General features: G+C 45.5%; 1 protein-coding gene across 1 annotated transcript in view; it reads left to right on the top strand.

Annotated features, from left to right (window-relative positions):
• The window catches only part of capn9 (calpain 9), a 58,268-nt gene that overhangs the window by 13,415 nt on the left and 29,658 nt on the right, over positions 1-15,195 (top strand). The window contains exons 2-6 of the mRNA XM_072250782.1: positions 217-286; positions 2,444-2,562; positions 3,948-4,081; positions 11,343-11,511; positions 13,523-13,606. Coding sequence (XP_072106883.1) covers positions 217-286; positions 2,444-2,562; positions 3,948-4,081; positions 11,343-11,511; positions 13,523-13,606 — 576 coding nt within the window. The remainder of the gene's footprint in view (positions 1-216; positions 287-2,443; positions 2,563-3,947; positions 4,082-11,342; positions 11,512-13,522; positions 13,607-15,195) is intronic.

Here is a 15,195-nt window from a genome sequence, read left to right as displayed (position 1 = left end):
GTTTCTGTATTTTACATTACAGGTGGAGAGATTTTTTTTGGTTAAGACAGCAGTTTGCTGTGATCTAGAAGGTGATCAAAACAGACTTAATGATAAATTTCAGTGGGAAATTTGAAAATGACAACTTTGTGAGACCACAGGGAAAGAGCAGGGAAGTAGAGAGATCGCCTTCAAACATATTGTCACATGTTTAAAAGCTGATTTATTTGATTGCAGGAGATTTCAAGCGACCCGAAGTTCATTGTTGGTGGAGCAACAAGGACAGATATTTGCCAGGGAGATCTGGGTAAGTGGTTTTGAGGAATGAATACCATTTCCAAAAGTGGGGTCTCTTACAAAATTATTGTTGTTAAACATAGAGGATTGAAAGACCCCTTAAAATGACTTCATTAGAACCTTCCCATAGAAACCTTGTTTTGTGCTGATTTGATACGAAGTGTAATAGAGTTATAGAGAAACACAATGTGGAAACAGGTCTTTTGGACCAACTGGTTGATGCCAACCAGAACATCACCCATGCTAGTTCACATTCAAACAGTTGTTTGTATTCAGCCCAGAGCCCTCCATGTACCTATCCAAGTACATCTTAAATGTTGCAAATGTACTCACTTCCTCTGGTTGCTCCTTCTAGGTACTTACTATCCTCTGTGTAAAGGAGTTACCTCTTGAGTCTCTTTTAAATCTCTCCCCTTTTATCTTGTATTTCTGTCCCCTAGTTTTGTACTCCCTGACCCTGGCGTGGAAACTTTGACTGTCCACCATATCCATACAACTCATGATTTTTTAAAACCTAATGAGTTACCCCTCATTCTTCTACACTCCAAGAAATAAGTGACCAACCTCTCTCTATAGCTCAGGCCCTCAGGTCCAATCAGGATCCTCATGAATCTCCTTTGCACCCTCCCCAGCCTGGCAACGTCTTTCCTTTCATAGGATGACCAATACTTCATAAGTTGGATCTTTGACATCCAGACAACTCAAGACAGGGCCCTCGACCTCCAGACTTGCTGACTAAACACACTTTCCTGTTCTTTCCCTGACTTTCTTTTAAGTTTCTTTCCAGTTCCCCCTCCACGCTGGAGAATGTACTGACCCCGGTGGGAATTGAATCCCAATTATGGATCGCTGGCACTGTAAAGCATTACACTAGCCACTGCACTACTGTGCTGCCTATTTCACCACCTGTGTACTGTAGTGTCAGCCAGGGTGATTTCCCAGGTCCCTGGAGTGCCCTTTGAAGCCATCAGTGATGTGAACATAGCACGCCATACCCCAGGTTACAGAGGGAAACTGGTTCTGAATCAGAATTGGGTTTATTAGCACTGATACTCTGTACAGTGTTTTGTGACAGCAGTACATTGCAAGACATAAAAATCACTAAGTTACAATAAACAAACAAATAAATAGTTTGCTGTTAGTGCAAAAGAGGAATAGTGAGGTACTGTTCATGGATTCATGGTCCATGCAGAAATCTGATGGTGGAGGGGAAGAAGCTGTTCCTGAAATGTTGAGTGTGAGTCTTCAGGCTCCCATATCTCCTCCCTGATGGTAGCAATGAGAAGAGGGCATCTTCCGGATGGTGAGAGTCCTTCACCTCTTGGTAGTAGGGACCCATTTAGTAATCTTCCAACAGTGGGGTAGAAGCTGTCCTTGAGCCTAGTGGCAAGTTCAAGGACAGCTTCAGGTTTCTGTATCCTCTGCCTGAAGCAATACCAAAGCTGCTGATCATGCTGCACTCCCTCTGTACCTCACCTGTGTCCCGCTGCGTTTTGCTATCAGGAATCAGAGCAGTACATAAAAAATTACTGTAAGTTGCAATAAGAAATGTATACAGAAATAGTGCAAAAAGAGGCAAAATAGTGAGGTTTCATGGGTTCACTGAACGTTCAGAAATCTGATTGTGGAGGGGAAGAAGCTGTTCCTAAAACGTTGAGTGTGTGACTTTAGGTTCCTGTACCACCTCCTTCCCGATGGTAGTAATGAGGAGAGGGCACGTCTTGGATGGTACGGGTCACTGGAACATTCCCCATCCTGACCGGGCTGGCTGGAGCTTGTTAATACCTGACTTGAAAGGCCTAGATAGAGTGGACGTGCAGAGGATGTTTCCAATAGTGGAAGACTCTAGGCCCAGACGGCACAGCCTCATGTCCCTTTTGAACAGGGATGAGGAATCTCTTTGGCCAGAGGGTAGTGAATCTGTGGAATTCATTGCTACCTAATGACTGTGGAGAGCGAGTCTTTGGGTAAATTTAAAGTCGAGATTGGGAGGTTCTTCATTAGTAAGGATGTGAAAGGTTACAGGGAGAAGGCAGTATAATGGGGTTGGGAGGGAAAATAAATAAGCCATGATTGAATGGGAAGCAGACTCGATGGGCTAAATGGTCTATTTCTGCTCCTATGTCTTATAGTCCTGTGATCTTATGATTTTATGATCTTTCACCAGGAGACTGCTGGTTCCTTGCTGCTGTTGCCTCACTGACTCTGAATGAGAAGCTGCTGTACCAAGTCGTCCCTCCTGATCAGACCTTCGGCCGAGATTACGCAGGCATCTTCCACTTCCGGGTAGGGCTTAGAATAACTGGACTGAAGTCAACACTGATAAGCTGTGTCCTTTTCAAGTTCTGAGTGAGGTGAACTAGCCGGAGATGGAAAAGGAGCGAGCAAGGAGAGAGGGAATGTGTGCAAGGAGGAGAGGAGGAAAGAGCAGCGGAGAACAGGAAATGAAGGAAGGACAATTGGCAGGGGGAGAAATGAACAGTGAAGAAAAGAGAATAAGGGGAAGGTGGGAAAAAACAATAAAAGGATGAAGGAGATCTTGTGATTATGGGGTACATTTCAAATTGTATCAGAACAATTCATCAAGGGGCAACAACAGATGGTGACAAGTTCCCAACAACAAAAATAACACAGAGCTTAGGGACTTAGTGCAGGGAGTCAGAAATGAGTTGTGAGAGAGTGAGGGCAGGAAGAGAAGTAAGAGGGAAAGGAAGGAAGGTAGGGAGGGGTGAAAGAAAGGAAAGTAAAATGACGGTATAGTGGGAGGATGGAGGGGAGAGAGAGTGAAGGCAGGAAGGGAAGGCAGAGGGGAGGGAGGATGAAGGAGTTACAGACTTCTCTATGACCCACTGCACAGAAACAGGCCCTTCAATCCACCTAATGCATGCAGAACTATTGTACTGTCTAGTCCCAGCGACCTGCACCCAGACCACAGTGCTTCACACCCTTCCCATCCATAGACCTATCCCAATTTCTCTCTCATGCTGAAATCAAACCACAATCCACTACTTTTGTTGGCAGCTCATTCCACACTCTCACCTCCGGGAGCAGGAGGGAAGGGAGCAGTTTGAGGAATAAACTAAGATAGGAAGAGATGGTGAAGAAAGGTCAGGACGGGTAGATGTTGGGGTGGGAGGAACACAGTCAATTTTTCATATTGTTTCCTATTCTGTCAGATAACTTGCCCGTACATTCTGGACACTGAGGTTCCTGTCAGTAGAAACCGATTCTTCCATCGACATTCTTTCAAAGGCCCTTGAAGTTTGAAGAGCACTAGTAAAAACTCTTATCAACCTTCTTTGCTCTGATGAGAACCAATCCCATTTTCTCCCCTCTTCCCACATAACCAACCATCCCACATTCTAGTTAGTTGAGTGAATCACTGAACTGGAGTTTACACTTCTGGAGATTTAATGCAGGTTTGTACAACCAGTAATGCCTTTAGTATAGTTTGTTGTACAGTCAGTAACATTCTTAATGCACAGTCTCGCACAGTCAGTGGTGTTCTTCATGTGCAGTCTTGTACAGTGTTCTTCATGCACAGTCTCATGATACAGTCAGTTTTCTTCGTGCGCAGCCTCGCACGGTCGGTGTTGTCCCTCGTGCGCAGTCGGTGTCGTCCCTCGTGCACAGCCTCGCACAGTCGGTAATGTTGCTCTGTTCTCTTCCAGTTCTGGCAATACAATGAGTGGGTGGATGTTGTGATCGATGATCGTTTGCCGACCTTCAGAAACCGCTTGGTGTTTTTGCACTCTCCCAGTAACAACGAATTCTGGAGTGCCTTACTGGAAAAAGCCTATGCCAAGTAAGTATCTGTTCTACATTCTGTCTTCTGGCAAAAATCCATCCATGAGAAATGGCCTTCTGTGTCAAAGCTAACATCTACCTCCCATTCTTCCCATCAAGACATGATGGGCTGAAGAGCCGAATTTGCTCCTATGTCTTATGGTTTTATAGGAAACTGGGGTTGAGAAGGATTAAAAAATCTGCCATGATCAATTGGTGAAGGAGACTCGGGGGCAAATGATCTTATTCTGTCTTATATGGTCGTAACTCCCCGTGACAAGGTGTTAGTGAGCCAGCCTCTTGCTGTATCACTGGGGAGAGGTTCTCAGACTTGTACTCGATTGTGAAGAAAAGTGATATGTTTCCAGTTGGGGTGGTATGTGAGGTGGAGGAGAGTCCATAGGCAACGATGTTCCCATGTGCTTTGTCCTGCTGGGGAGCAGAGGCTGCGTGCCTGGGAGGGGTGGTCAGAGCAGAGGATGCGTGCCTGGGAGGGGTGGTCAGAGCAGAGGCTGCGTGCCTGGGAGGGGTGGTCAGAGCAGAGACTGCATGCCTGGGAGGGGTGGTCAGAGCAGAGGATGCGTGCCGGGGAGGGGTGGTCAGAGCAGAGGCTGCGTGCCTGGGAAGGGTGGTCAGAGCAGAGGCTGCATACCTGGGAGGGGTGGGTCAGAGCAGAGGCTGCATACCTGGGAAGGGTGGGTCAGAGCAGAGGCTGGATGCCTGGGAGGGGTGGTCAGAGCAGAGAATGCATACCTGGGAGGGGTGGTCAGAGCAGAGGCTGCATACCTGGGAGGGGTGGTCAGAGCAGAGGATGCGTGCCTGGAAGGGGTGGTCAGAGCAGAGGCTGCATACCTGGAAGGGGTGGTCAGAGCAGAGGATGCATACCTGGGAGGGGTGGTCAGAGCAGAGGATGCGTGCCTGGGAGGGGTGGTTAGAGAAACTGTGGAGAGTTGGTGCTTCGTATTTTACAATTGGAGCCACGGCGTGGTGAGGTTTGATTGGTGGAGGTGGGGGGAGAAGCGCGCAGAATGAGAGGGGAGTGAATATCTGAGGTAATGGAACAAGCTGCTTTGTCCTGGATGGTGTCATGCTTCCAAAATGTTGTTGGAGCAGGAGACGGTACTGGCCCATCGTTCACATTCACTGTATGTTATGGAAATTCTCTGGGGGTCCAGGAGGTCAGTCTCCTGCTGGAGCATACATGAACTCTTTATCTTCCAGTCTACCTTGTTGTGATCCTTGCACCTTATTTGTCTACCAGCACTTCACTCTCCCTGTAACTGCACCACTGTATTCTGCATTCAGTTTTATTTTTCATGCCTCAATGTAGTTACACATGGCATCTGTCTGGATGGTGCACAAAACAGGTTTTCATTACATTTTGGTGCAGACAACATAGATCAGTACAAAGCAGGAACAGGCTCTTCGGTAGACAGTGTCCATGTCGAACCTGATACGGAATTAAATTAATTCTCTGCCTGTACGTAATTCTTATCCATTCATTTCCAATAGCTTCTTGAATACATCTGTTGTATTTCCCTCAACACTAACCTTGGCAGTGCATTCTAGGCACCTCCACAATCTTTTAAAATAAATAAATTAATAAATCTTGCCTCACACATCTCTTTTAAACCTTCCTCTTCACACCTTAAATACATGTCCTCTGGTACCTGACATTTCTAACCTGGGAAAAAGATTCCAATTGTCTACCCTATCTGTCTCTTATAATCTTATAAACCTCGTTCAGGTCTTCCCCCAGCCTCTGTCAATCCGGAGGGGAAGGAGGGGAGCGGGGTGTTCGGCAGGTGAGAAGAGGTAAGGGGCCAGCGTAGGGAATAGAAGAAGAGGGGAGGGGCAGGGAAATTTTTTTTTAACCGGAAGGAGAAATCGATATTCATGCCATCAGGTTGGAAGCAAACCATGTGGAATATAAGATGTTGCTCCACTAGCCTAAAGGTGCCCTCATGGTGGCACGAGAGGAGGCCATGGACTGACATGTCAGAACAGGAATGGGAAGTGGAATTAAAATGTTTGGCCACCAGAAAGTTCCTCCTTTGGCAGGTAGAGCAGAGGTGCTCAATGGACTGCCCCCCCCCCCCAATTTATGACAGGTCTTACCAATGTAGAGGAGGCCGCATTGGGAGCACTGGATACCATAGTTGAGCCCAGCAGATTCACAGGTGAAGTGTTGCCTCACCTGGAAGGACTGTTTGGGGCCCTGAACGGAGATGAGCGGGGAGGTGAATGGGCAGGTGTAGCACTTTTGTAGTTTGCAGGGTTAGGTGCCAGCAGGGACAAATGGAGAACTATGTAGGAGTGAAGGGTTAGGTTTATTTTAGAACTTGTTAACATCGTGGGCCAAAGGGTCCGAGCTGTGCTGAAATGTTTGATGTTCTATTAACTCGTTGTCTATGCCAGTTCCCTGTGAGCATCATCTTCTCATTTTATCCATCTCCACCTATATTTCGAGAGAGATTCCAAATGGAGCCTAGTGCTAAGTAAGGCTGGAGAGTTAGAATAGTCATGAAATAAGACCAGAAGACATGGGAACAGAATTAGGCCAATCAGCCCATTGAGTCTCCTCCACCATTCCATTATGGGTGATTTATTGTCCCTCTCAACCCCATTCTCCTGCCTTCTCCCCATGACCTTTGATGCCCAGACAAGAACCCATCAGCTTTTGCTTTAGATAGACCCAATGACTTGGCCTCCACAGCTATCCATGCCAATGAATTCCACAGATTCATCACCTTCTGGCTAAAGCTGTTTTAAATAGATGTCCCTGTACTCTGAGGCTGTGCTGTCTGGTCCTCGACTCCCCCACTGTAGGGAACATCCTCTCCACACCTGCTCTATCTTGGCTTTTCAATATTTAACAGGTTTCAATTAGATATCCCTCATTCTTCTAAACTCCAGCGAGTAGAGGCCCAGAGCCATAAAACTCTCATATGTTAGCCCTTTCTGTGAACCTCCTCCAGACCCTCTCCAATGTCAGCACATCTTTTCTTGGATAAGGGGCCCAAAATTGTTCACAATACTCCAATTGCAGGCTGACCAATGCCTTATAAAGCCTTTAGTTTTACATCCTTGTTTTTGTATTCTAGTCCTCCTGAAATGAATACTAACATTACATTTGTCTTCCTTACCACGGACTCAACCTGAGAGTTAACCTTTAGGGAATCCTGCATGAGGACTCCCAGGCCCCTCTACATCTCTGATTTTTGAATTTTCTCCCCATTTACTATACAAAATAGTCCCCACAGTTATTCCCAAAGTGCAAGACCATATTCCATCTGCCACTCCTTTGCCCATTCCTCCAATCTGTCTAAGTCCTTCTTCAGACACCCTGCTTCCTCAACACTACCTGCCCTTCTACCTATCTTCATATCACCTGTAAACTTGGCCACAAGGCCATCTATTCCTACGTCCATATTATTAACAGACAACGTGAGAAGAGGCGATCCCAACACCAATCTCTGCTGCACACTACTAGTCACCGGCAGTCAGCCAGCAAAGGCTCCATTTATTCCCACTCTTTGCCTGCTGCCAGTAAGCTGATCTTCTATTTATTTTAGTAACTTTCCTCTAACACTATCCTCTTATTTTGTTAAGCAGCCATGTGCTGCACCTGGTCAAAGGCCTTCTGAAAACTCAAATAAACAAGATCCACTGACTCTCCTTTGTCTATCCTGCTTGTTATTTTCTCAAAGAATTCTGACAGATTTGTCAGACAAGATTTCACCTTTAGAAAATCATGCTAACTTTCCCCTATTTTATCATGTGCCTCCAAGTACCCAGAACCATCATCCTTAGTAATAGACTCCAACGTCTTTCCAACTAGCTTGTAATTTCTTTTCTTCCTCCTACCCTCCCTTCTTAAAGAATGGAAAGACATTTGCAATTTTTCATTTGCAGGAACCATTCTGGAATCTAGTGATTCTTGAAAGATCATTACTAATGCCTCCACAATCTCTTCAGCTACCTCTTTTTATATCTGGTCCAGGTGACTAATCTACCTTTAACTTTTGAAGCATCTTCTCTTTAGTAATAGGAAGAGCACTCACTTCTTCCCCCTAACAGCCTCACTTTTCTGGCATTCTTCTACTCTTCTACAGTGAAGACTGATGCAAAATACTCATTAAGTTCCTCCGCCACATTTTTCACCACCCATTTCTACCTCCCCAGTGTCATATTCCAGTGTTCCAATATCCAATCTCATACTCTCATCTCTCTTTTACTCCTTGTACATCGGATAAAAACTCCTTCTGTATCCTGTTTTATATTATCTTCATCTTTTTTCTCTTTGTGGCTTTTTAGATGCCCCCTGTTGATTTTTAAAAGCTTCTCAATTTTCTACCTACACACTAATGTTGGCTAAATTAAATGACCTATCTTTTGCTTTTATGCTGTCTTTGACTTCCCTTGTCAGCTACAGATGCTTCACACTTCCTTTAGAATACTACTTCATCTTTGGGATGTATCCTTCCGGCACCTTTGAAATTTCCCCCAGAAACACCAACATCCACTGGTCAACATTGTTGGTCTGCTGTCATTCCTGCTAGTGTCCCCTACCAATCAACTTTGGCCAACCTCTCTCTCATGCCCCTGTAATCCCCTTTGGTCCAATGTAATACTGATACATCTGACTTCAGTGTCTCCTTCTCAAAATCAGGGTGAATTCTATCATATTATGATCACTGCCTCCTCAGGATTCCTTTACCTTGAGCTTCTTAAACAAATCTGGGTCTTTACGTAACACCCAATCCAGAATTCTCTTTCTGTAGTGGAGTCAATCACAAGCTACTCTAAAAAGCCATCTCCTGGGTATTCTACAAATTCCCTCTGATGGGATTCAGCACCAACCTGATTTTCCCGGTCTATCTGCATATTGCAGCATTGCCCTCTTCACATGCCTTTTCCTTCTCCCGTTGTAATTTGCAGCCCACGTCCTGGCTACTGTTCAGAGACCTATATATAACTCCCATCAGGGTCTTTTTACCCTTACAGTTTCTTAACTCTACCCTCAAGGGTTCAACATTTTCCGATCCTATGTCACCTGTTTCTAACGATTTAATTTCATTTTTCTTACTAATAGAGCTACCTCTCCCCTGCCTGTCCTTTTAGTAAATCATGTGTCCTTGGATGTTAAGTTCCCAACTATAATCTTCTTTCAGGCACAACCCTGAGATGCCCACAACATCATACCTGCCTATCTAACGGTGCTACAAGATCTTCTACCTTATTCCATATACTCTGTGCATTCAACTATATCACCTTCAGAACTGTATTTGTCATCCTTTTTGATTTTGACCCCCTGCCACAACTTTTCCCACCGACTGCAGTTTTGCCCCATCTCCTGCCTGCCCTCCCTGGCAGTGTCTCTACCCACTGCATCAACTTGTATGCCAGCTGCCCCATCCTCAGCTGTATCACTCCATTTCCTATCCCCCTGCCAGATTAGTTTAAACCCTACCCAACAGCACCGCCAAACCTGCCCACAAGGATATTGGTCCTCCCGGGTTCAGGTGTAACACATCCTTTTTGTACATTTCATACTTCCCCAGAAGATATCCCAATGATCCAGAAATCTGAAACCCTGCCCACTGCACCAGTTCTGCAACCATGCATTCATCCTGCCAAATCATGCTACTCCTGCTTTCACTGGTGTGAGGCACAGGCGGCAATCTAGAGATTACTACCCTGGAGGTCCTGCTTTTCAGCTTTCTACCTAACTTACTATATTCTATCTTCAGGACCTCTTCCCTTTTCCTACCTTTGTCGTTGGTACCAATATGTACTGTGATTACCGGCTGCTCACCCTCCCCTTTTAGAATGACGTGGACCTGATCTAAGACGTCCCGGACCCTGGCCACCTGGGAGGCAACATACCATCTGGGTGTCTCTTTCATTTCCTCGGAATCTGCTTTCTGCACGTCTAAATTATGGAATTCCCTATCACTGCTGCATTCCTCCTCTTCCCTCTTTCCGTTCTGAGCCACCTGGTGGTTGGCCATTTCTCCCCACCACTCAACAGTATTCAAAGCAGTATACTTATTGAGGGGAACAGGCACGGGGCTTCTTTAGACTGCTTTTTGCCTTTCCCTCTCCTGGCAGTCACCAGGGTCTTGCCTCCTGCAACTTGGGAATGCCTACCTCCTTTATGAGCCGAAGGTCATCGAGTTCCTTAACACAGTCTCCAGGGACCTGCAGCTTGATTCACTTGGTGCCAATGTAGTTATCAGGGAGAATGGAGGGCTCCCAAATTTCACACATCTCGCACTAGGAACACACCACTGCATCCAAATCCATTCTCAGCACAAAAGTTCTGTACTAACAGGGAAAACAAAACTTACTAAAAACTTTCTTACTTAGAACTTACATCTGGGCTTGCCCAAGCCTGTTGAGCCAAAGTCAGGTCACTTTAACAATGCCCCACTCACGCAATGGCCGCTCTGCTTACACCTCCTATCTTTTGATTGGTCCCCCTGCTAATTGCTGCCCACAGAAAAAAGTTGAAAGCACCAGAGCTCTATTTGAACCTCACACTGCATCACCAATGAATGACCCTTTGTGCTGATTGTGTGGGGAGCAGCCAAAAAGCACCCGAACTTTTTATAGACCCTCATGCTGCTTGCCACTGGTCAAGAAAAAACTGGTCCCTTATGCCTACATAATATCTAATTCCCTCCATTTTCCTCACGAATCTTCATGTATCTTCTATGGGTAAACCTTTTCTGAATCCAAACTATCAAATCATGAGACTAGCAAAACAATTCGAATACTAGAATATAGAATAGTGCCATATACTACAGGCCCTTCGGCCCACAATGTTGTGTTGACCAACTTAACGAACAATCTTACCCTTCCCTCCTACACAGTTCATACCCACCCCTCAGTCTTTCTTACATTTACATGCCTACTGAGAGTACTTTACATGTCCCTATTGTATCAGCTTCTACCATCACCCTGGCAGTGTATCCTAGCACCTACCACACTCTGTGTAAAGAAACCTACCTCAGACATTCCCCCACCCCCTACTTGTCTCCACTCACCTTAAGAGGATATCCTCTGATATTGGCCATTTTCACCTGGGAAAGAAGTATTGCATGCAATTTTGATGATGGACAGGAGGCTCACCTGGAATGGTAATACAGCCATAAAATGAGAGATTGGATTGAGTCATATTTGCTGGAGTTTAGAGGGCTAAGGAAGCTGAATATGAAAGGACACAGACCAACACTTCCAATGCCCTGGTTACGTGATACTTTCTCTCTTGGCAGGCTGTATGGAAGCTATGAGTCGCTGAAAGGAGGCAGCACGATGGAGGCAATGGAAGACTTCACTGGTGGCATGGGAGAGGTGTTTGATTTGAAGGAAGCCCCCACAAACCTGTTCACCCTTATCAAAAAGGCGCTGAACCGGGGCTGCATGTTGGGATGCTCCATTGACGTGAGTATTTGAGGTTGATTCATGTCCAAGATTACTCTCCTCACCTATTGGATTCCTTCTTCTCCAGCCCCTTACCTTTCCTGCACGTCAGCTGCACCTATCACCTCCTATCTAACCTCCTTCCCCTGCCACACCTTTTAATTCTGGTGTCGTTTCCCTTCCTTTTCAGACCCGAAGAAGGGTCTCAGGCTGAAACATCAACTGTTTATTCATTTCCATGGATGCTGCCTGACCTGCTGAGCATTTTGTGTGTGTTATCTTCTCCCTCACGTGGTTTCACCTATCACTCTCTGACTTGTACACCTTCCCTCCCTGCTCCTTATTCTGGATTCTTCGCCCTTCCTTTCCTGTCCTGAAGAAAGGTCTCAACCTGAAATATTGGCTTTTTAGTCCTCTTCATAGATGCTGCCTGGCCTGCTGAGTTCCTCCAGCATTTTGTGTGTGTTGCTCTAGATTTCCAAAATCTGCAGTATCTTAAAGTCAAGAGATTCTGCAAATGCTTGAAATCTTGAGCAATGCACACAGAATACTGGAGGAACTCAGCAGGTCAGGCAGGTTCTTGAGCTTTATTTAATTGGGGGGACTAATAAGGAAGTGTTGTTGCAATTGATCAGGACTCTGTGGAGATCTTTGCTGGAGCACTGAATGTAGTTTTGGTGTCAGTAGCTAAAGCAGGTTAAAGTCACCACAACATGGATTCACTAGATTAGTTCCATTTATGAGGGGTTTGTATGCTCTGGTGGGTAGTGGCTCCATATGTCTCTACTACAGGGCGTGGCGACCCTGCCTTACACGAGCCCCAGGCTCAGCTGGCTCCGGCTGACAGTACCCGGTATGGGCCCCTATCCAGGGTTACGGATCCCACTGCCTTGTGGGTATCTTCAGGAGAAGAGAAGGCTAAGGAGTAAACCCTACGCAAATCTGGAGTGGAGCCCCTAAACTGGTTGGATGACGTATCACGTCACCTCCCAGCAGTTCCTGCAGCAAAGCTGATGCCAAATGCACTGCTTCGCATTCCTTTGGACCACATTCGCGAGACCGAGAGGGGGATCTTGACATCTAGGCAGCCCAGGATCTCCATATTCATCGCCCAGGTCTGCGCCACAAAAACCAGGCACATCCATTGTCTACTTAGACAGACGGAGCCATTAATTAATTTAAATGGTATGCTCTGGAGGCTAGAAGAATGAATGGTGACCCCCATTGAGCCATTCAAGATTGTGAAAGTGATTAACAGAGCGTCTAGAACTGAGGTGTGTCATAGCCTTGAGGTTAGCAGTTGGTTATTTGGGACTGAATGGAGTAGGAACTTCTTTTCTGAGAAAGGATGTGACTATTCGGAACTCTCTTCTCTGGAGAGTTGTAGATGTGGATATTTTAGGTATATTCAAGCTTGAGTTTGATAGTCACAATTAGGAGATATTGGAGTCGGGTGAAAAACACAGGGTCATTGATGATTCTCAGAGAAAATTTACAAGGATGCTGCTGGGACTTGAGGACCTGAGTTATAGGGTTAGGACTTTATTCCTTAGAATACAGGAGAATGAGGGGAGATCTTATAGAGGTATCCAAAGTGATGAGGGGTATAGACAGAGTGAATGCTTACCGGCTTTTTCCCTTTGGGTTGGGTAAGACTCGAACTAGAAGTCACATAGTAGGTTTAGAGTGAAAGGTGAACTATTTAAGTTGACTCTGTTAACGAACTTTGCTCAGAGGGTGGTGCCAGTGTGGAATGGGCTGCCAACAGAAATGGTAGATGCTGGTTCAATTGTAACACATAAGTGAGAAGTTCAGACAGGTACATAGCTGAGAGGGGTTTGGAGGCATGTAGACCAGACACAGGTAGATAGGACTAGGCAGAGAGTCAGGTTGGCATAGACCAAATAGACCAAATCACAGAAACAGGTGCTATAGTACTCTGACTCTATGAATGATGGAGCAGGTTCAAGAGCTTGTAGCTGCCAAAGTTAATGGTTAAAGCTGTTAACACACAGTCTTTTTAACCTTGTAGATCACAAGTGCAGCTGAGACGGAAGCTCGGACCCAGACAGGACTCATCAAAGGACATGCATATTCTGTTACTGGTGTAGACCAGGTGAGTTTTTGGTTGCACCTTTTGTTAGATGTGCTGCTGGATTTGCTTCCTTGTCTAGTGTAGCTAACTGTGGCTTACTGAACCTTGCACTCAGCAGCCATTTTATGAGGTACTGTACCTCCTGTTCCCTTTCGTCACCACAGCCTTGTTGCAGCTTGCACTAATGGAACTGGTAACCATCAATGCCCTGTGTAGATGCCAGCCATGGTAGCGGGTGCTACCAAGTCAGTATCCACTAAGCTTTGCACGGCCTCTCAGCCTATTCCCACTCTTTTCTATTTAACTGAAAGGGATCCCAAGATCTGTGGACTCTTTGGCTTGGTTTCAGTGTTAATTAGAGGGATTTCCGTACGCTCTATGGTTTGGATCCAGCCATCGATCAAGGATCCCCCTCGATTTATTCTGCACTTCTGATACAGGAGTAAACCCAAGGATTTCCATGGTCTCTTTGGCTCTAATTCAGAGATGAACTCAAGGATTCCTTGTCTGTAGACCTCTGATCCAGAGATTTCCCTGGACTCTATGGTTCATTCCCAGCTGGGAATTTCTTTGGACTTTTAATGGTCTTGAACCAGGATAGAAGCCCACAATCTATTTGAACTATGTGGTTTGAACTGGTGATGAATCATGGGAACCCTTTGCTTCATTCCCAAAGGTGGATCGTGCATTTTCCTCAACAATATACTACAAACCAAGAGATGGATCTGGGGAGGTCTCTTATCAATATGGCTACTGCACAGGGATAAGTTCTAGATAACAGCATTTGAACCCAAACTTGGAAATCGGTATATAATAGGAAGGTTCATAACACTATATCTCATGTTTTTAAAAAAACTCAAAACTTCTTGAAGTTCCCTTGAACTCAAAAGGCATGAGATGATGTTACAACTCTATAAAAATTTGGTTAGATCACACTAGGAGTATTGTGATCGGTTTTGGTCACCTCATTATAGAAAAGATGGTGCAGAGGAGATTTACCAGGATGCTGTCTGGATTGGAGAGCATGTCTTATGAGGAGAGGTTGAGTGAGCTAGGGCTTTTCTCTCTGAGTGAAGGAGGATGAGAGGTGTCCTGATAGAGGTGTACTAGGTGATAAGATGTATAGATTGAGTGGACAGCTGGAGACCTTTTCCCAGGGTGGAAGTGTCTAATACAAGGGGACACAATATTAAGGTGTTTGAAGGAAAGTACGGGGGTAATGTCATAGAAAACTATACTACAGCTCAGAAACAGGCCCTTCAGCCTATCTAGTCTGCACTGAACCATTTAAACTGTCTAGTCCCATTGACCTGCACCTGGACCATAGCCCTCTTTACCCCTTCCATCATGTACCTATCCAAGCTTCTCTTAAGGGTTGAAATCAAAATTGCATCCATCACTTGCACTGGCAGTTCCTGCCACACTCACAACACCCCTTGAATGAAGAAGTTTCCCTTCATGTTTCCCCTCAGGTTAAAGTCACCTACTATCACAACCTTCTGTTTCTTACAACAGTTTGCGATCTTTCTGCAAATATGTTCCTCTAAAATCCGCAGACTGTGGGTGGTCTATAGCACAGTTCCATTAACGTGGTCATGCCTTTCTTATTC

The sequence above is a fragment of the Mobula birostris genome, chromosome 2 (assembly GCF_030028105.1).
Source record: "Mobula birostris isolate sMobBir1 chromosome 2, sMobBir1.hap1, whole genome shotgun sequence".
NCBI classification, from domain to species: Eukaryota; Metazoa; Chordata; class Chondrichthyes; order Myliobatiformes; family Myliobatidae; genus Mobula; species Mobula birostris.
Note: the sequence above shows the minus strand (reverse complement) of the source record. Positions and strands in the feature narration are given on the sequence as shown.